This window comes from Elephas maximus, chromosome 6 (assembly GCF_024166365.1).
Source record: "Elephas maximus indicus isolate mEleMax1 chromosome 6, mEleMax1 primary haplotype, whole genome shotgun sequence".
Taxonomy (NCBI): Eukaryota; Metazoa; Chordata; class Mammalia; order Proboscidea; family Elephantidae; genus Elephas; species Elephas maximus.
In genome coordinates, this window is record NC_064824.1 from 117,121,945 (window position 1) to 117,143,446 (window position 21,502).

Sequence of the window (21,502 nt, forward strand, 5' to 3'; positions counted from 1 at the left end):
CAAAAGAATTCTAACCTCTTAAAAGCACATTAAAATAAACCTTTGCCAATATAAGAACACCCCCCCCCCCCTTTTTTTTTAAACTATCTAAACAGACTTACTAAACTTTCATTCAAGTACCCTGGAGCTCTCTCACCTTACTTTTCCTCCGCCCTAGAACTTGTTCAATAACCTGTCTCATACTCTCCCAGACTTTCCATCTGTGATATAAAGCAGTAATTTTTATTTTCTCTTGGCTATCATTTTTCCAAGGCTAAATAAAAAAATCTTCCAGTTTCTTTATTTTAGTCTAAATAATTCCTACCAACCAGGCATCTACAAACCCTTACTCTCTAATATTCTCCCTTAGCAGGCATATACAAAGGTTTCTGAAGTTGCCATTTGCTGAGAACATACCCTCTGAACAGCATAAAGACAGAGTAATAACGTATTTCAGAATTTTTTTTTTTTAACTAGGAAGAACTGACCTTTGTCAGTTTTTAGGTAAGAATGAAAAAACTATTTTACCAGACTTCATTGATATTCAAATTTTAAATGATACGTATTTTTTAGCTTCAAAGTAGATATTAAATTTATATCCTTGGATTAGAAATTCTCTTGTAAAACAGAGTAACACTAGTTCCAGATGCTTATTTAAATAAGCAGTTTTAGCATGCAAGAAAAAAACAGGCTGCATAAAGGTATTTCAGTCACTGCCACTTTTTAAAGATGAAACAAATATAAGGGGGAAGTCTGTTCATGAGCAAACAAGATGAGCATAATCATGAATTCGGTTATGTTCACGACTGAGAATCCTATCCACTTCACAATTTTATAACTACTAAATGGTAAGGACTCCCAACTCTCCATCCTAAGTCCAGACTTCTCTGCTGGCACGCCAGTCTCGTTTACCTACTGCCTACTAGACACCAATTTCTGGGTGTCTCATACCTCTAACAACTCATTTCTCTCACCCAGTCCTCACACTCCACTTCTTCCCCTCTCAGAGAGAACAACAAAAGGGACTGCCATTCACTCAGAAACTTGGGAACTCCCAGGCTCTTTTCTCCCTCACCCCACAAATCTAACGAGTTAAGTCTTCTTGAAATCACTTTCGAATCTTTTTATCCTCTCACTTCATCTACTACCTTTTCCTTTGTTCAAGACTTTCGTCCCTCACCTACACCTCCAAATAATGTTCTAAACGTGCTTATCTTCTCACTCTCTCTGCTGAAATAAAGCCATCTGTCTAGTCTCCAAAGGAACTTGATTTTGAGATTCTTGGCTCCTTAGAGCCTGAGCTCCCCTTAGTTTGACAAACAGGACCTGTTTCCTACCTAGCTATTCAGCCTCTACTTCTGCCACTCACTCCCCACTGTTCATTTATTTTAAAACAACTTTCCTGTTCCCTCACATTTGCATGTACTTGTCCATATATAGAAATCACCTCCAACTTATCTCCACAGTGTTTGGTAAATTCCCGATTATCATCTAGATCTTTGAAAAAGTACAAACACCTCTCTTCTTTGTGTTATCTCAGTATCTTTAAAATATTTTCACAGTTAAAATGAATATGGCTACTCATAAATTTGAGGGGAATGCCATCTCATTCAGCCCTGTTTTCTTAGCCCTTAGCACAGTACCCAGCACAATGTCAGAGGTTAACAAACGACTGCTGAATGTAAACTGATCTAGAGCGGAGATGAGGCTGGAATTGCAGACAGAATCATCATGCTCCCAAAAATCTGTCTGGGATTGAAACTTAAATATTTACTTGGTGTCAACTTGGGCTAAGGACTGAAAAAATTAATCTCTATTTGGAAAAATCTTTCTTTTGCTAAGATGAGCACTCAGTGCATATATTTATGTGGCAGAAACTAGTACCCAGTGCCATCAAGTCGATTCCGACTCATAGCGACCCTATAGGACAGGTACTGTTTCTAAAACCTACGTCACTACCTCCAACCTACTTAGGAATATCTTTGATACACTAAATCATTAGCAATTTATTTTCACAGTTCAAAAGCAGAAACAAATAGGAATTTTCCAGGTTCTCAAGCATAAAGGTATACATTGTTCTAAAGAGTAGTTTAGTTTGAAAAGAGTATTTTATTTTTGTATAATCTCATTAACAAATGTAGAATTTTAAAGTGCAGAAAAATATAAGTATCACATTATGTTCCTACATCCAATTCCTATCAAGATGAGTTCTTTTCAAATTCTTATATTTAAAAAAAAAAGGCCCAAACTGAAACAGTAGAGAAACAGAGGACTCCCTGAGACTATCACCCCGAGACACTCTTTACACCTAGAACCAAGCCTATCCCGAGATCACATTTTTGTGAAATAGCAGAGTGGCACACAAAATAAAGTATATTACCCGTAATTGGTGCCCTATTTAAAAACCATCAGTATGAGACCAAAAGATTAACAATTACTCAAAAGTAGAAACTAGAAATTAGAGATAAAGAGAACAAACAGAACACACTGTGATAAATATAACTAATGTCACCAAACAATTTGTGTGGAGACTGTCAGATGGGAACCTAACTTGCTGTGTAAATTTTCACCAAAAACTCAGTATTATCAAAAAAAAAAAAAAGATAAGTTCTTGGCTACAGAAGATAAGTATTATAGAAGTGAAAAACAAAATTGTTTTCGCAGTGATAAAATGAGTATCTTTTAAAGCTTTAGTTAGAAGAAAACAGCAGTAAAGATGACCTCAAGCAATTACCCTTGAATGGTCCATCCTACAACCTTAGGCAGGATTACTTAGGAAATACACATTAGCTTTTAGAAGATACTAACGCATTCTATTAAAAGCTAACACTAAACAGTGGTAAATCCACCATATATGTTTAAAAAATAACTGAAGTTATTCTAACGTGGTTTTTAACATATCACAGATATATAATATCCAAACCCCTCTCAGGTTCCTCCCACTTCTTTGGTGACTACTTCCCGCTCTTTGTTATACACCACCAAACAACGCTGTTAAATAGTTTATAAAACATGTACACAAAAGTACTAATGTCCTGGAAATAAGAAGTATGAAATACCAGTCCAAGAGGAAAACTACTATGATACCATAATACAGAACAGCTAAAGGATCTGATTCGAGGTCTATTCCAAATCAAAATTTGGAAATACCTGAAATATCCTTGGAATTCCTCCAGTATTGTAGTGAACCACTAGGCTGACTTTATTCTCTTTTTCCACAATTTCAAAGGATCCTTCTTTCCACTTTGTAATCCCAGTCTGCATACTGCGAATTCTGATAGGACCATGTATCTTCAGAGGAGACATACTTTCTTTAAAAATAAATTGCTTCCAGCCCAATTAAAATGAAAAAATACTTTCACCAGACAGGTTCTAGGGAACAAAAATAAAGTAAAATACTAAGTTACAATTTACTAGTGATGAAAATAAGAGTTTAAAAGAGGAAACTTAATGCGCCACCTTTCTCCGTTGTTCCTTTCTCCATTTCAATAAACTACTTTTACCAAGTACCCTCAAAGGCCCTATAAGCTGGATAGCATAGGGAAGGACAACTAGAGTAGTCACTGACAGTCAGTGACTACATCTAACCATCTTTTATTTCTTCTGGGAATGTTGCTTTTTTTGCTATGTGTTCGGTACCTCTGCCTAACTTCTACATTTTGCACCCTAACAGCCATACTGCTACCACTAAAGACATGCCAATTAGGAATACTACAGATGCCATTCCCAGTGTGATCCTCACTACAATGTGACTACCCTTTACCTTCATCATTTAAGTGCCTATTCTTGTCTTCCTTCATGAATGCTAATGAGTCTCGAATTTCAAATATAAGAAAGTATTTTCAGTCATCTGACTCCATTTTTTAGAATGGGGTTCCTCACAAACATCACAGCAGACCATGAAACAATTCCTTCCAACAGTCTGCAATCTAAGCACATCTAACAGCTGGCAGTCTAAGAAGCACATGAAGAAAAAACTTATAGAATATTCAAATTAGCTCAGCCGCTAGAATTGTATTATTTGAGAACATAATATAATCTGTAGGAAAACAAACAACAAAACCTCTCTTCCTAAGAACCACCTGTCATTTATGCTTAATATTACCATTCTTAGAATCTTCACCAATTTTGCCTTCGAAAAATATTCAAGGTTTCTTGAATGAACCTCTTATATTAAAAATGATGAGATGTTTAAGACATTTCAAACTAACTTACCAATGTCAGCAAGTAAATACATACATAGTAAGACTAAGCAGAGAATATTATCAAATAGTGTGTCTTATCTACATTATACATGCACACATGTATATATATATTCAATCACATAAAATGGCTAAAACAAATTATATACTATTTTCACATCTCTAAAAACAATACTCTAAAATTGATTCTTGTTTGTAATTTAATAAATTAAAAATTATTAAAAACCACCTTTGCCTGAACAGCTCAACTAGAAAAGGTAGAGGTAGCCTACAAGGGAAAAAGACTGTACGCCTGTAAATCCTGAGTGATCTCTATCACTTACTACTTTTTAACTTACCTTCTCTAACCTTTCGTTTTCTAAGCTGTAAGAAAGGAGTAGCACACGCTGTTCCAGTCTTAGTGCTGCAGAATTGAAGGTGATAACATACATCAGCACTCAAGAGACAGCAGCTATTAAGGTTAATGGAGTTAATGTCTACTTTCTGAATTTATTCCTTGTCTAAAACACCTCTTTCTCCAAAGGTCCCAAACAAATAAGTTGTTGACAAAGTCACAAACTCAACTACCTATTAGAGATCAGACAGGTGACATAAATGACTCAGGCAGGCAAAATATGAACAACTGCTACTCAAATCTAGCCAACTGTCACTATGTAGAAATAGTGAACGCTTTGCTAGATTATCTAATTTTTCAAGAATATGAAGACATAAAATTTTACATAAAACTGTCCATTTTTAGTTGTGGGCAACGAATTCAAACTTATTTTTAAAAGCTACAAAATCAAACAAGACGCACCTGCAGGCAGGATACAGTCTGAGGGCCCCTAGTTTGAGGCTCTATTTACTGTACATCAAATTACTGGGGATAAAAGAAGAAATGTGAAAACACTTTAAATAAATGTATTATGCATTTTCATTCTTCTATTATTATACATTCATCTCAGCAACTTTTTTGAGTGCCTACTGTAAGCTGATTTAGACAGTAGTATAAATGCCTGGGTATATAAATCCACCAAAGTAATAGAGTTCATCACTGTTTATAGACCTGTCTGTCAACAAGACATTTTGCTCGAACTAGTTATTCTACAGAAAGAAATCTGGGCTGGCAATGTGTGTTTGTAATATCTTTTGGCAATTCGTAACACTGTTGTTTCACTGCTTGCACATGTCCCTTACGATTTTTTTCCACTCTACTCAGCACTGCAAAGAAAACACACCCCCTTCTCCTACCCCAGGTGCCCATGCCAGAAACATGAGAGTTGTCTTTGATCTTTCTCTTGATGATTATTGGTACTGGATTAGAGATGGAAGGTCCAATTCCACCTCCAACATCTTCCAGACATCTTTGTAATGAACTGCAGATCAAGATGTCACTCTCTTCCTTAATACCATTTAATGCCTCCCCACTGCACTTAAAATAAAATCCAAATATCCTTAACATGACATAAAGGTCCTTCATAATCCAGATTCTACTTACCTTTCTATCCCCAACAAGCCCCCAAATCCAGCCATTCTGAGCTACTTATATTTTTCCCAAAAAGTGGTATGCTCTCATGCCACTGTATCTTTGCACACACCGGGACCTTTGTCTGCAGGATTTTTATGCACTCTCCCCATCCATTCCAGCCCTCCTTCATTTCTTCTCCAAGGTATAAAACTTAGGCTCATGTTACCTTCTTTAGGAAGCCTTTCCCAGCTACCTTCCCCTCCCCTTTGTCTGTCCTCCCTCAACCACACTAAGATTGCTTAAACACTTCTTTCTCTATTCCCGCATCATGCTCTGTGCTCTATCTCTAGTACAGCACTTACTACACTGTATTATAAGCTGTGTGTTGACCTCTTTGTTTCTATCTAGAATTTGCTATTTGAAGCCAGGGAATGTGTTCTTTAATCTCTGCAACCCCACTAGGACAGTGTCTGACACACAAGAAGCAGAAACCCACCGTTTAAGAATTATGAAAAAATTAGTACTATCAATTTTCTTCAACCTGCTGTTAAAATACACAGCAGGGGAAGTTAGCCTCTGGAATCATAAATTCCCATTATATAGCCAATATAGTTACATTTACTAAGCTCTTTAAAAGAGCACCACTATGCACTGTATTACATATAACTTATCTCCCAAAGACTACATCTAAGTTTTTCTATGTGTATTTAAACTTTCCAGTTAAACGCAAAGCTGTCCTCAGACCCTGTTAAGAATTCAAGAGAAAAATGATTTATGAAGAATACGAATTGGTATGTAGTTACAGAATGCATTATGAAAACAGAAACAGTAAATCTGCCTAAAACTAGGATTCATGTTATGCATTGCTCAAAGAAGAAACTCCATGTTAAGAGTTGTAGGTCTTTGCAAATTTCTTGAGCTTTCCTTATGTCATTATGGGTCAGAGTGCCAAAATAAAAGAGAAAATAAAACTCTATTCTCTTAATGTTTTCCTTACAGAACCACAAGTAAGTAAAAGTCACTGACTTTGAAATTTCCAATGAAAAATATATATTTTAAAAATAACATTTAATGAAATTCTGAGATAAAGTTCCAAAGTTCACTAAAGCATTAGAGAAACAAAAAATGTATTGGTTACTTCTGTTTATAGATAACTATGCCTCCCAAACACTCAAATATTTCAGTACAAAGTTTTGGTTAACTGCATAAGATTTTACTTCAAATACTGAAAATGTCTCAATCATTTCTGCTAGCAGCCTCTCTTTCTTCTAAAGAAAAAAAAAAAAAAAAAACTAAAAGATGCAGGACATAAAATTGGCAGAGCCAATAAGACAAAACTTTTTCTTAATGCCTCAATTTACCCCGTTACCTGCTTTCGCACTAACTGAAGTAACTACATCCACTTTTGCACATTCATCATGTTCTCAGGGATTCCCTTAGTGGGGTAAGAGGAAAAAAAACTAAGCTTCTTTTTCGGTATCTTGCATGATCCAGTAACAGTTAAACTTTCTATGAATCTAGGACAGACAAGGTTTCTTTGAACTCTGCGATGCTAATTCTCCTATCAAAGCAATATTAGGGAGACAAAGGATAACTAATTATTTTTTAAGTATGTACAAAGAGATTCCCCTTTTCCTAAATTTCTTCACAATTATTAAAATTACTGTTCAGTTTTGAACATTTCATGAAAGCTCAATCAATATTGGCAAAAATATTCCTATTTCCTGTACATTTATTTGAATGCTCATATTTTAGGTTCCACTTTGAAAACACTCTTATTTAGAGGGCATTCTGTGGTAAAGATAGTATGCTAAAGCATAAAACTGTTACTACAAAATAGACATAGAAAACTGTCATTCTTGCCAATTTCCGTACTCTTGGGAGCACATATCCAAAACAAAAATATTACTTACTTTTCAGTGACTTTTACTGAAAAACCCTATGTAATAACAATTCACCTTTATTCTGATCCTTGTGCCAAAGGCAAAGCACTCTTCTTGGGGAACTACTCATATTCTGCAGCTATGCCAGTTCTCCGGAAGCCATCAACTCAGCTGAAAAAAATATAAATGTGTCTTTTTAAAAGAATCAAATATACAAAATTAAAACTTAAAAAAATCATTTATACAACAAAGATTAATCCTTTGATTATTAAAAACCACAAACTTACTAAAAACATTTAAAACATGACGCTCAACACAGACACACACACAGACACACACACACACACGATCAACAGGACTGTAGGAGCACTGCTACGCAAAATGAGGGACTCCAGAAGGAGCCAGCACCTTGATTAACTTGTGTCTTGGTTTATTTACCCTGCTACATTTTGAAACTAAGAAAGAGTATATGCTTTGTTGATTTTATAAACATAGTTACATAATAATGTCTTTAAACACCAGTTACATGATGTGCTGATATATATTTCAAAAGGCAGGTAAACTTGGAGCTTTCACTTTTCTTTCAAAACTAAATGTGTGGGTTTCTTTCTCAAACTTAGGCCTAAGTCTGAACTTTTCCTCAAGTTCTACCCAAACATCTCTCACTCACCTACTTTAATGCCACAACTTTTAAATTCATTTACTTAGTAATATATCATTTACTGAGCTACTCCAATTTGAAGGGCTGAGGTAGAGATACAAATGTGCAGATGATACAACCCATACCCTCACTTCAAGGGTCACCAGACTTTCCTACTTTCATCCTTCTATCATCATTGAGGCAAGAAATTTTAGCATCAGCTTTAACCTCATTTTCCTCCATCCAAACCTCAGCCTCTTCATAGCTACTATCCTAATTCAGACACTCCTCTCTGTCACAACCTCCACCCCGTATTATGCAACATTTACTAAGCACAGTCCTAAGTCCCATACATACATTATCTCATTTAATTTTCATAATAATCCTAAAGGATAGGGATTATTATCTCCATTTTACAGATAGGCAAATAGGCTTAGAGGGAGTAAGTAATTTATCCATGGTCACAGAATTAGGAAGAAACAAAACTAAGTACTGCCAGAGCCCACATTTCTATATTCCATCCTCATCCATGAACTGCATCAATTGCTTTCCAGTCTCCATTCTCTCAATTTTTTTCACCCAATGAATCTTTTACACTATAATATCCTTTCTAACGGCTACTCTTTGGGCATTATCAGCTAAGTTATGCAGTAATCGTCACCTTAACTTCATCGCTGAAGGAGAAAATAAAGTCGTATCTTCCTATATATTCCAAGAAAACGCTCTTAGTAAGTGCTAAATTGATTGATGCTAATTCCTTCCCCTTTTTAACAGCTCATGACTACCCATAAAAGAAATTCAAATGCTTCTCTGTGTTTGGGATTCATACACTTCCTATTTCTAAATACAAATCCTGTTCTACACAAACTATTACATTTTAACATTTCCTCCCATATCCACCACCACCAACTGACTTAAATATGGAATTTTGCTTTATCTATTTTGGAAACCTCATCCTCACTGGTCTCACAGTCTACCCCGTTGCTAAAATATATATATATAAACCACTGCTCTGATTTCCAAGGGCTTTCTTTCCTAAAAAGATCCATATGACAAACACACAACAAGATAAAATTAGTGGTGTGGCTGAAAGTAAAGAAGGAAGTTAGCCTACATAAAATTTATCTCCAATTCAAAGAATGAATCTGAATGATTTTATGACATATGAAAGGGTATAATGACCCAAAGCTGGAAAACTCTTTGTTTTTCTCTTGTGGTCCTCTGTTTTTGCAAAAGGTAGCTGTCTTAAAATGACAATAATCAGTAAACTGGTCCTTCCAAAAGACTCATGGTTGTTATTTAAGTCCAGTTTACTCATTTAACAATTTTTTGAGAAGTAGAAATGGTCATTAGTTTGTAATCTAGTAGAACACAGACTTTAAACAATTTCACAAGTAAATATACAATTACAAGTTCCAATAAGTGATAAAAAGTGAAAGTACAGGGCAAGATGAGAGATTACAACAGGGTATTTAAGATTTGGTGGTAAAGGGTAGGGAACATTAAGAAAAGTACCACTTGAACAGAAAATTAAGTAAGTTGATTGGGGAATGGTGGTGCTGGAACAATCCAAGAAAACAGAAAAGAATTTCTTTTTTATTTTATAAAAGTGCAAAGGCCCTGAGATAGGTAAGAACCTGGCATGACTGAAAAGTAGCAGCATGGATGCTGCTTAGTGACAGAGAGAATGGTGCAAGATGAAGCTAGTGAAGCAAGAGCCGAGTTACACAGTTTTACAGACCACAGTAAGGATTCTGAATTTGATCTTTACTATTCAACATAATGGAAATGCTGGTGGCTTAGTGGTTAAGAGCTACAGCTGCTAACCAAAAGGCTGGCAGTTCGAATCCACCAGCCACTCCCTGGAAACCCTATGGGGCAGTTCTACTCTGTCCAATAGGGTCACTGTGAGTCAGAATCAACTCGACGGCAATGGGTTGTTTTTTTTTTTTTAACTCAGTGTAATAAGCACTTAGTGATGGGAGATGCATGGGAGGGTTTTAAGCAGAGAAAATGCCATATTACTGCTGAATGGAGAAGTGACGTGGTTTGTTTGGGTCTGGGGACAAGAACAGTGGAGGGAGCAAGAACAGAAGAAAACAGAGCAACCAGATAGAATACTTAAGTTGTTCGGCTTATAACAACAATTACAATAACAAGTAACACTTATTGGCCATTTACCATGTACCAAGTGCTCATCGTGGTTATCTCATTTAATCCTCCCAACAATCCAATAAGGTAGAACCTTTTATTATTTCCATTTTACAGATGAAAATACTTGGAACCAGTGAGATTAAGTCCAGGTGAAAGGCGACTGTAGCTCGAACTAAAAAAGGTGGTAGTGAAGATGTAGAGAAATAGATTCAAGACATATATTGAAGTATAATAGATAGAATTTGGAGAGGGTATGGATACACAGGATGAGGGAAAAGCCAAGAATGACTTTCAAGTTTCTAACCTGTGTAACTGGATAAATGGATGTATCATTTAATAAAATGGGACACTGGAAGAAAAAGAATTTGGGTGTGGGAAGAATGACCAAGACATGTTTCAGACATGTTATATTTGAAATTCCTCTGAAAAAATTAAGTAGAGATGTCAAACAGGCAGTTGGCTATTTAGATGTGGAGTTCAAAGCAAAGGGATTGGATGGGAAATAAACATTCTTAAGTTTTCAATGTAGAGATGGAATTTGAGGCTTATGGAAGGCAAAAGTAAAAGCAGAAGAGGACCTAGGGCTGAAGTCCAGATATTCAAAATAGAAACACCTCTTACTAAGATCACTAATTACTTCTATGTCACCAGGGTTTTTTCAGTCCTCATTCAATTTTACCTTTCAGCAGAATTCAACACTATTGACAACTTCTTTCATCTCTTTTGCAAGGCTCATTCTCCTTTATCCAGTTATTAAATGTTAAGAATTCTTCAATGCTCCCTCCTAGGTCCCCTTCTTTTCTAGCACTATACTCTATGCAATTTCATCCACATCCATAGCTTCAATTACTACCAACATGACTCTCTGTTTATGTGTATATATACAGTCCCTATGAGTCGGAATTGACTTGACAGCAACAGGTTTTTTACAGGTGTACACATGTATATACAATTGTCAGCCCAGAAATTCTTCTCTGAGCTCCAACAGCATATCCAACTGTCTACCTGACATCTCCTTTAAGATAGCTCTTCCAGTTACAGGCCCGTCAGGCATCGTTGTTAGTTGCCATCCAGTCAATTTTGAGTCGTGGTGACCCCATGTGTGCAAAGTAGAACTCCTCCATAGGGTTTTCCAAGCTATGACTTTTTGGAAGCAGATTGCCAGGCCTATCTTCTGAGGCACCTCTAGCTGGGTCTGAACTGCCAACGTTTCAGTTAGTAGTCCATAAATTAACCATTTGAGCCACCCAGAGACTCCTGTCTGGCATTAGCAACCTCCCCCCCGCCCCCCCGCAAAAGGCATTCACAGAGCTAACATTTTGAGGGGATTACAACAAAACCAAACAGCCCTGGTGGCACAATGGTTACGAGCTCGACAGCCAACCAAAAGGTTGGTCCAGCGGCTCCATGGGAGAAAGACCTGGTGATCTGCTTCCATAAACACTGCAGCCAAGAAAACCCTCCAGGGCCGTTCTACTCTGTCACATGGAGTCACTAGGAGTGGAGAACGACTCGAGGGCACCCAGCCACCACCACCACCACAAAACCATTACAGGACAACTCGTCAGAATACAGGGCTTTGCCATCAATTACCATTTCCTTCTGCGGATCATAACCTAAAACGGGTAAACCTGACAACCTAATCTGATGGCCAGAAATGGGGAACACCAGACAGATGCACGACAAAAAATATAATTCATGCCTTTTGGTGAAGGATACTTAGGAGAGGAAAGAAAGTGAAGAATGGTCCAGAGACTGAATTGAGTATCATGTCTAGGACCCGATGGAATGTGCGGCAACGGAAGTCACCTGAAGAGACAGCAGGCCTCATTAAGTGGCAAGTGGTGGACGACAGCAGGAGCCAGTTTCGGACTGCGGAGGGCACGGGACAGTAAAGACCAGGTTTTAAGAGAGGGAGAGCCTGGGGGGAAGCCCCAAGTCGAGTATCTGAGGCTAGGGACCGTCGAGGGGTTGGGGGGCGGGCTGAGAAGCAGCGCGGTGAACTCTTTAAGAGTGAACGCCGAGTGGGCGGACAGCGAAGGGGAGGGGGGCTGGGAGAAACAGCTCAGTTGAGAAGCTTGCCGGGCCCGCCTTACCTGTGCCTGCGAGTCAGGAGCCCCAGAACAGGCCTACCGGAAACACAGAGTCCGAGCGGAGGAGGAGGAACCGGGAGTAAAGTAGGGGTACCGGCCACTGTGGAGCGGGGCCGCTCACTCCCCCAGTCAGGGAGAGCGGCTGATGGCGGGAACTGTGACCACACGCAAACACGCACGCACGCACGCACACTCGACGCGACCAAACCAGGCGTGCGCGCAAGCCTATAACTCCGCCCTTCCTACGCCTTCGCCCCGCCTCGGCACCAAGCGACGCCCTGCACAGAAGCCCCGCCCCTGCCGTGACTGTAGTACGCACGCGCACTTTCCATTTCATCCCCCTTTCGAGCTCCCACCATTTCCCTCCTACTGAGCCCAGTCGGGCATGCGCACTAACAGGCCTCCCGAGACTGCTCCTCTTTTCCCGCCCTTCACTGGCTTCCGAAGGAGGGTCAGAGTTCACACCCGTAAGGATGCCTACTTGAAGCCGGGGATACGGGGACTAGCGGGTCGCGGACGTCCTCCCTGAATCTTAAGGGGCAAAAGACATACTGTGAGACTTTTAACTCCGCCGAGGGCAGGGAGGCGGGAAGAGGTTGTGTGGGCGGGGTCAGGGGTGAGAGGTCAGAGGGCGGCGAAGGGGGCGGAGCGAGCCGGAGGCGGATGGCGGCTGCGGCGGCTCATCATCTTCGGCGGCAGCGGCGCTGAAGCAGGACGCGGATCGGGCGCGTCCGGCGGTAGGAGGAGAGTGGCGGCCGCCCCCAACATGCACAGCCTGGCGACGGCTGCGGTGAGTGGCTGGACCGGCCGGCCTGGGCCCAGAACCCCTCCTCAGCCCTGCGTTTCGACCTCCTCTCCCAGCTCCCTGTGTCGGCCCCGAGTCCAGCTCCTTCTGCCCTCAGCCGGCGAGGCCCTGCTTCCCTCCTCGCCGCGCCTTTCCTGCGATGCGGCTGGCCGCCGCTCTCCTCGGCTGACGGCTCTCGCTGCCTGTCTCTGCGCGTAGCGTTCTGTTCCGGCCCTGGGGCCTGGTCCAGCGCCCGGAGCGTCTCCCTCGCGGCCCGGGCCGGCCATTCATTGATTCCTTACGCTGACCAACAGTTTGAGAGCCGCAATGGTGTGCTGGGCGCCGGCGGGGCCGAGGGGGATCCCGTGGTAAATCTGACGCGGCCGGTGCTCTCGGAACTTACTGCCTAACGCAGCAGGATGGGAATGGCTTCTAGCTCAAACCACTAGCTTTTACAGATGGAAAACCTGAAGCCCGGAGAAGTGAATAAATATGCATCTGGTTATGATTCTTTGCTTTTAAAACCTTTCACACATCTCGTCCCAACAGCTTACCAGGCTTTACCAGCGTGCTCTTTTAACAAGAAAAGCGCAACGTGTATTTCACCTGTCTGAAGTACTTCTATGGCTTCCCATTGCACTTAGATAAAATCTAGACTCCTTGCCATGGCCTGCAAGGCCCTGTGTGATGTCGTCCTTACTCACGTTTTCAGCCTTGTCTTATGTCACTGGAACCTGATGGCACAGTGGTTAAGGGCACGGCTGCTATCCAAAAGGTCAGCGGTTGGATTCCACCAGCTGCTCTTTGGAAACCCTATGGGACAGTTCTACTCCGTCCTGTAGGGTCTTTATGACCCGGAATCGACTTCACTGCAACGGGTTTGGTTTTTTAATTTGGTTCTTATGTCAGTTGCTCCATGTGCTTTAGCTACACTGCCCCCTTGCTAACCCTCCTCCATGTGCTTTTCCACTCCTGGGTGCACCTCTGGTCTCTATGTCTGAAATGCTTTTCTTCCCTCTGTGTGTGTTTGTGTGTCTCACACACACAAACACACACACACACACCATGTGGGTGTAACAGGCTCTCATCCTTCTGGTCTCCACCTAAATGTGCTTCAGAGTGGCCTTCCCTGGCCACCTTATTCAGAGTAGCCAACTTTTCTCTTTCAGAGTACCCTGCCTAATACCGATCCTAATATGTAGCTATTGTATGAAGTTACTAGCTTGTTGTCCTCCCCCTTGAACACAGAAACAGGGATCATTTGGGTCCTGTTTACATTGTTTCCCCAGTGCTAGGATAGTTTCTGCTACCATTTAGTAACTCAAATACTTTGTTCAGTGAAGTAATATAAATGCAGGAGGTGACCACTGAGAACATGTAGCCATAATGGGAAAAAGGGATCATTTGATTTTAGTGAACGCTTCTGCATGCCAGTCCTACTTTTTCAGTTTCACCAAGGACAAAGTGACTTAAGCAGATAATAACGTGCTGAAATTGCATTACCAGGCAACATGACATAAGTTCTAAATAGAGCACAAAAGAAATTGCCTTAACTTTAAATATAACAACTGAAGAAAAAGTGAGCCAAGTGTGGCTAGCCTATAGCAAACATTGCTTTCTGAGATTTGATCCTTATCAAGTCATCATTTCCAGGGCCAGTGGCATCTCTGTCTCCTGTCACCATGTTTGTAATTGTGGAGAGGTACTTTTTAAATCTTAATTTGATTTTAATTTCCCTAGCTTTTTTATTCTACCTCCCAAATTTGGGAAGAAGTACATTGCAAGGTAAGGCTGCTGCTGGTAGGGGAAAAAAGAAAACAGGAGAGAGGCAGATTAAACTGAGGGAGATTCTTGTAAGGTTGGCTCTCTCTCAAAATCTTTGTCTTCCCCAGGATTTGTACTTTTGATACCAAGCCATTCTCCAATTTTATTTTCAATAGTTCATCTTTTGAACAGCCATTGAAGCTGTGGTACATTAAGAATAATAAATACTCAGTATATGCTTCTTCAATGTACAATGCCTTATATTTACTTAAGAATTTAAACTTTTACATGTACTTGCACCTGTTACACTAGTTGGACTGTACAGCAGCTCTGACAAGTTCCTTTGTACCACTCATCCACTGAGCTATTTGATTAGTGAGGAGACTGAGGCATAGAAAAGTTGACTCACCTCGTTCCCAATCCCTCATGTCATCTGTTAGACCAAACTGGGAATTATGATCTGGGTAAAAGGACAATAATGATGTATATCACTCATTAGAAGATGGGGAGAGTTAATAATACATGCAACATTACCCACAATAATCTAAGCTACTTGAGAAGATGCTTACATATTGCCCAATAATGAAAATTTATATTTGTGTATGTGCCTTTATCACTCCCTTCTCCCTTCTTTTTTTTTTTAAATAGCAGGAAAGTTATTTCTTCAGGCAGGGAGATAGAAAGTACTATCATAGGATGATGTGATCACACGTGAATTCAGGCTATTCTTTGTAGAGGGAGAGATTGAGATAATTGGGGAAGTACCTTAAATCTTGAGAGTAGAGTAATATTTTATTATGCTAGAACTGTGCAGTAGACAAGGAGCTGTGGATAAGCACTTGGCTGCTAACCTGAATATTGCTGGTTCAAACTCACCAGCTGCCCCACAGGGGAAAGATGTGACAGTCTGCTTCCGGAAAGATGGCAGCCTTGGAAACCCTGTGCGGCGGTTCTGCTCTGTCCAATAGGGTCACTATGAGTCGAAATCAACTCGACAGCAATGGATTTGGTTTTGATGTAGTAGACTTGTCATTCTTGAGGGAATACATCCTAACAACTTTGTTATTGCCAACATAGAATATAATAGGGACAGTAATACCACACGAGATTATTCTAAAGATTGAACAAGAATGACAAACTGCTTAGTGGTTGGCTCACTTCACTCACTGGTTAAATGACTTGCTTCCAGACTTCAGCCTTGGGATTTTAGTTCCTACCTCTGCAAAGTAATAACTTTGTTATGGACCTTGGAGATTGCTTCAGATTAAAACAACTACAAATCTTCACATACCTAGAGTTGTTATCTTCCGTAATGAATGTTATGCTAGTGATCTGAAAGCCAAAGGTATACCTTTAAGAAATGCTTTGGAGATACATATACATATATATATTTTTCTTAATTTCCCACTAATTCCCAATAACAATTGTAGCATCCTTAAGCCATAATCTTTCCCTTACTTTCTACCTGGTCATTTTATATACTTTTGTTGAAGCTGTGATGAACTCCCAGAAGCCCTCCCTTTTGGAAAGTAGAAAGAACACTGCACACTGAAGGATCTCCTCCTGGGTCTCCCATTGAAGCTTTAGTCAAATTGCTTAACTTCTCTTTGCTTGTTCACATCTATTTTTCAAAAAGTTACCTTGAAGAATATTCTGGCCCTTATTTTACAAGATAAGAGGTTAATAAAGCTAATTGAATACTTGAAGCACTATTTAGAAAGTTCTATTTTTTTTGGTGTGGAGCTCTGATGGTGCAGTGGTTAAGAGCTTGGCTGCTAACCGAAAGCTTGGCAGTTCAAATCCACCAGCCACTCCTTGGAAACCCCATGGGGGCAGTTCTGTCTATGGGGTCACTATGAGTCAGAATCAACTTGACAGCAACGGTTTTGGCTTGGTTTTTTCTTGGCATATCATCATTATGTTGACACCCAAAGCCACTTGAATCATCTCCAGACTTTAGAAAATAATTCCTATTTCAATCTAAGTCAATTTTTGAATTCACTGTCACATATTCATTGGTGTCAGGAAAACTGACAGCTATCTTGGCCCTTGAACATAATGTTATATTGATAGATTTGGCTATTTCTGTTTAAGAAAGCCATCTATATTAATTTTTTAATTAACCCAAAAGGAAAAAATCATAATTAAGATAATTTCTAATATCTGTCTCCTTGTCATAGTAAATGTTAAGATCTTTCAGAGATCGAAAACCAACTGTCAATACCCAGTGTTTGTTGACACTTGGAGTTAGCCATTAGTGACTCACTTTGGTATAAATTTCTAACCTGTATTACGTTTTGTTGAAAGAAAAAGGTGTTACTTGAAATACGTGGTCCATGTACAGACTGTTAAACGGAAAAGCACAGAAAAGGGAAGAACAACTTCCTACTTCCTTCTAAATTTTGATAATGTAAACATTATAGGGGTTTTGTTTTGGTTTTTAAAGCATATAATAAAAAGAAAAGACTGTTAACCTTAAACTTAAGAAAATTCTTTATTGGATTTTTTTCAAAATAAGTTTTTCTACTTGGAGGGATATTTGTTGATTTCAGTCCTGAAGACCCTGTAGGGATCTCTGCTTCTAGAGAGAAGTAGACCAGAGTTTAAATCTCACTGTGCTGTGCACTGGCTGTGTGACCTTGAGTGTGTTCAACCTTGACCCTGTTTCTTAGAATTTTAAGACTAAAGTGAGGTAATGGACAGTGCCTAGCACATAGTATGCTCAATAAATAAATGCTCTATAGTTTTAATTTGATCCTTACAGAAACCTGGGGCTCAAAAATTGTTAACCTTTGCTCTTGTGATTAATTGTTATATTTTTAAATTAGGTACTCTCCAATAGGAAAGTCATAGATGAATTTGCTTATCTGCCACTGGGCCATGTTTGCTACTAGATTGAATTGCATATTAGCCATAGCCTCAGAAATGTATAGTAAATTATACCAGAAGTCTTTAGAGGTGATCTTTGAGTAGAGTTTCATCAGTTGTAAAATAAGGATAATAACCACTTTGTTGTCATCATTAAATGAAACCGTTCCTTGCCTTCCCTCATCCATCCCACCCTTTCACTTTCCACCCCGTTTTAGGAAGACATGAAATTTCAAATTATTCTGTTTTGGTTAAAAGCATGCCTAAAAGACCTTTGGAATTCAGAAGGAGAATAATAGATACATTTTGGGTTTTTATTACCATCAAGATTTATTGAAATACTAGAGTTGTGCTTTGGTGATATATTTAGGAATGATGTTCAAAATAGTTTACCAATCATCTGGTAATATAAATTAATATATTAATACCTAACTTAAGATGTAAAAATATTTTCTTTTTCATTCTGCAGAATAACTAAACTCCTTTGTGTTATAAAAATTGCTTGTTGGGGTATGTGTAGGTGTGTTTAGTTACTATCACTAGCTAAATTATGTCCCTGTCTGAGCCATCATACTTTGACATGGGTAATGATGTCAAACTAGTTCACTGATTTTCCTATTAAAATAGTGGTTGTTAAGTGACTTTTAATCTCAATAAATAGAGAATTTCTCTTAACATCAATGATATTGTTCCTAGTACTGATTGTGCTTTCAGATTCTGCTGAACTAGCAGCAATAACGTTTTAGTTTTGCCTGAGATTTTTATATATTCAGTATCTCTCGCATTTTGTAGGTCACAGAAATTGCCTATCAGAAGGTCATTTTTAGATCAAACCTACTCTTTCAGGCAGATGAAGAACTACATTAGGAAAGCAGTGAAGAACATGGGCTCTGTTGCTAGACTGCCTTGGTTCAAATCCTACCTCTAAGTTGTAGATCAAATCCTGCCACTTAAGTTTTGAATAACTTCTCTGTGCCTCAGTTCCCTCATCTATAAAACGAAAGTGATGATGATAAGCATTTATTTCGGACAGTAACTGACATAGGGTAAGCATTATAACCCCATTTTTATTTTAAAAAGTAATAATTCCATGACAGGTGTGTATTCAGTGGGTTTAAAGTAACTCTTGCTGTTAAATTGGAGATGAAATTCAACAGAGATGATGAAAAGGAGTGTCCTTAACCGAGGTGTTTCCTGGCACCAGACTGCTCTCACTGTCCTCTGTGGATGCCGTCCTGTTAGTGGAATGACTACAGAACCCATGACAAATACTTAGATGGCCCACATTACCCCCACCTGACATTCCTAACTCTCAGATCTAAAGTCCCATGGAAGCTGCAGCTTCCACAGGTAGCCTCACAAGCTGCAAGTGGGAAAACTATCCCTTCTATATCATGTTGTTGCTCTAGGAGCCTGTTAAGGAGCATCAAAATGGAGGTTATAATACAGCTTTTAGCAGATTACTCCAAGGCACTTAAAGATGATTTAAGCTGCATTCCAGTCCATTCAGCAGAACACCTTGTGGTTCATTCTGTCAAGCAAGTGAAATGATAAACATCAAGCTAAAAGCTTATATAATTAAGCTTCCCTCTTTTATTTTGGCCCAAAGTCCATTAAATGGGGAAAAGACAGTGTCTTTAACAAATGATGCTGGCATAACTGAATATCTGCAAAAAAATAAAAGAAGACCCATACCTCACACCACGTACAAAAAGTAACTCAAAATGGATCCAAGACCTAAATATAAAACCTAAAACAATAAAAATCATGGAGGAAAAAATAGGAACAATGCTAGGAGCCCTAACACATGGCATAAACAGAATATAAAACATAACTAACAGTACACAAACACCAGAAGAGAAACTAGATGATGGTGAGCTCCTAAAAATCAAATGCGCTCGTCAAAAGACTTCACCAAAAGAGTAAAAAGACAACGTACAGCCTGGGAAAAAATCTTTGCCTACGACATATCCGAAAAGGGTCTAATCTGTAAAATATACCAGGTAACTGCAAAACCTCAACAACAGAAAGATAACCCAATTAAAAAATGGGCAAAGGGTGTGAACAGGCACTTCACCAAAAAAGACATTCAGGCAGCTAACAGATACATCAGGAAATGCTCGTGATCATTAGCCATTAGAGAAATGCAAATCAAAACTACAATGAGATACCATCTCACCCCAACAAGGCTAGCATTAATCCAAAAAACACAAAATAATAAATACTGGAGAGGTGGTAGAGAGAGTGGAATACTTGTATACTGCTGGTGGAAATGTAAAATGGTACAACCACTTTGGAAATCAATTTGATGCTTCCTTAAAAAGCTAGAAATAGAAGTACCATATGATCCAGCAATCCCACTCCTTGGAATATATCCTAGAGAAATAAGAGCCATCACATAAATAGATATATGCACACCCATGTTCATTGTAGCACTGTTCACAGTAGCAAAAAGATGGAAACAACCTAGGTGCCCATCAACACACAAATGGATAAACAAGTTATGGTATGTTCACTCAATGGAATGCTATCCAACGATAAAGAGCAAAGATGAATCATATAACGTGGATGAATCTGAAAGGCATCATGCTGAGTGAAAGTCAGTTGCAAAAGGACAAATAATGTATGGGACCACTATTATAAGAACTCAAGAAAAGGTTTAAACACAGAAGAAAACATTCTTTGATTGTTACCAGGGTGGGGAGGGCGGGAGAGTGGAATTCACTAACTAGATTGTAGTCAATTATCTTAGGTGAAGGGAAGGACAACACACAATACAGGGGAGATCAGCACAAATGGACTGAACCAAAAGCTAAGAAGTTTCCTGAACACAACCAAACACTTCAAAGGACAGAGTAGGAGGGGCAGGGGTCTGGGGACCATGGTTTTGGGGGGATATCTAGGTCAATTAGCATAACAAAGTTTATTAAGATAATGTTTTGCATCCTACTTTGGTGAGTGGCGCCTGGGGTCTTAAAGCCTTGCTAGCGGCCATCTAAGGTGCATCAGTTGATCCCAGCCCACCTGGAGGAAAGGAGAATGAAAAACACCAAAGACCCAAGGAAAATATTAGCCCAAGAGGCACAAGGGCCACATAAAGGAGAGACTCCATCAGCCTGAGACCAGAAAAACTAGATGGTACCCCGCTACCACCAATGGCTACCCTGAGAACACAACAGAGAGTCCCTGATGGAGCAGGAGAAAAGTGTGGTGCAGAACTCAAATTCACATTAAAAAAAAAAAAAAGTACAGACTTAAGGATTTGACGGAGACTAGAGGAACCCCAGAAGACATGGCCCCTGGACTGTTAATCCAGAACTAAAACCATTCTTGAAGCTAACTCTTCAGAAAAAGGTTAAAAACCAAAACCCAGACCCGTTGCCGTTGAGTAGATCCCGACTCACAGGGACCCTATACAAAGATTAGACTGGGCTGTAAAACATAAAATACTCAAGAAGAGTGTGCTTCTTAGTTCAAGAAGATACACAAAATTAAATGGGCAGTTCCTGTCCAGAGGCAGGATGAGAAGGCAGAAAGGGATAGAAGCTGGTTGAATGGACACAGAAAACCCCAGGGTGGAGAGGGGGAGTGTGCTGTCGCATTATAGGGATTGCAGCTAGGGTTGTATAACAATAATGTGTATGAAGTTTTGTATGAGGAATTAACTTAAGCTGTAAACTTTCACCCA

The 21,502-nt window shown here is 39.4% G+C and overlaps 2 protein-coding genes across 9 annotated transcripts in view; one reads left to right on the forward strand and one right to left on the reverse strand.

Moving 5' to 3' along the window:
• Positions 1–12,603, reverse strand: part of USP37 (ubiquitin specific peptidase 37) — an 80,390-nt gene extending 67,787 nt beyond the window's left edge. For 2 of the 6 annotated variants that reach the window (XR_007517962.1, XM_049888158.1), the window contains exons 1-4: positions 12,402–12,603; positions 7,542–7,682; positions 4,978–5,040; positions 3,130–3,351 (exon numbers count right to left, since the gene is read on the reverse strand). Coding sequence is in view for 5 of the 6 variants with exons in the window: in XM_049888158.1 (XP_049744115.1) it covers positions 3,130–3,285 (156 nt within the window). In the remaining variant the exon portion in view is untranslated. Of the gene's footprint in view, positions 1–3,129; positions 3,352–4,519; positions 4,932–4,977; positions 5,041–7,541; positions 7,683–12,401 lie in introns of those variants that run through there. The other 4 variants (XM_049888160.1, XM_049888159.1, XM_049888161.1 and 1 more) reach the window with 4 other exon arrangements.
• Positions 12,604–12,963: 360 nt separating this feature from the next.
• CNOT9 (CCR4-NOT transcription complex subunit 9) overlaps positions 12,964–21,502 on the forward strand; it is a 32,858-nt gene continuing 24,319 nt past the window's right edge. Inside the window, exon 1 of one of the 3 annotated variants that reach the window (XM_049888175.1) lies at positions 12,964–13,188. In XM_049888175.1, coding sequence (XP_049744132.1) covers positions 13,165–13,188 — 24 coding nt within the window. In that variant the 5' untranslated portion in view covers positions 12,964–13,164. The remainder of the gene's footprint in view (positions 13,189–21,502) is intronic. The other 2 variants (XM_049888173.1, XM_049888174.1) reach the window with 2 other exon arrangements.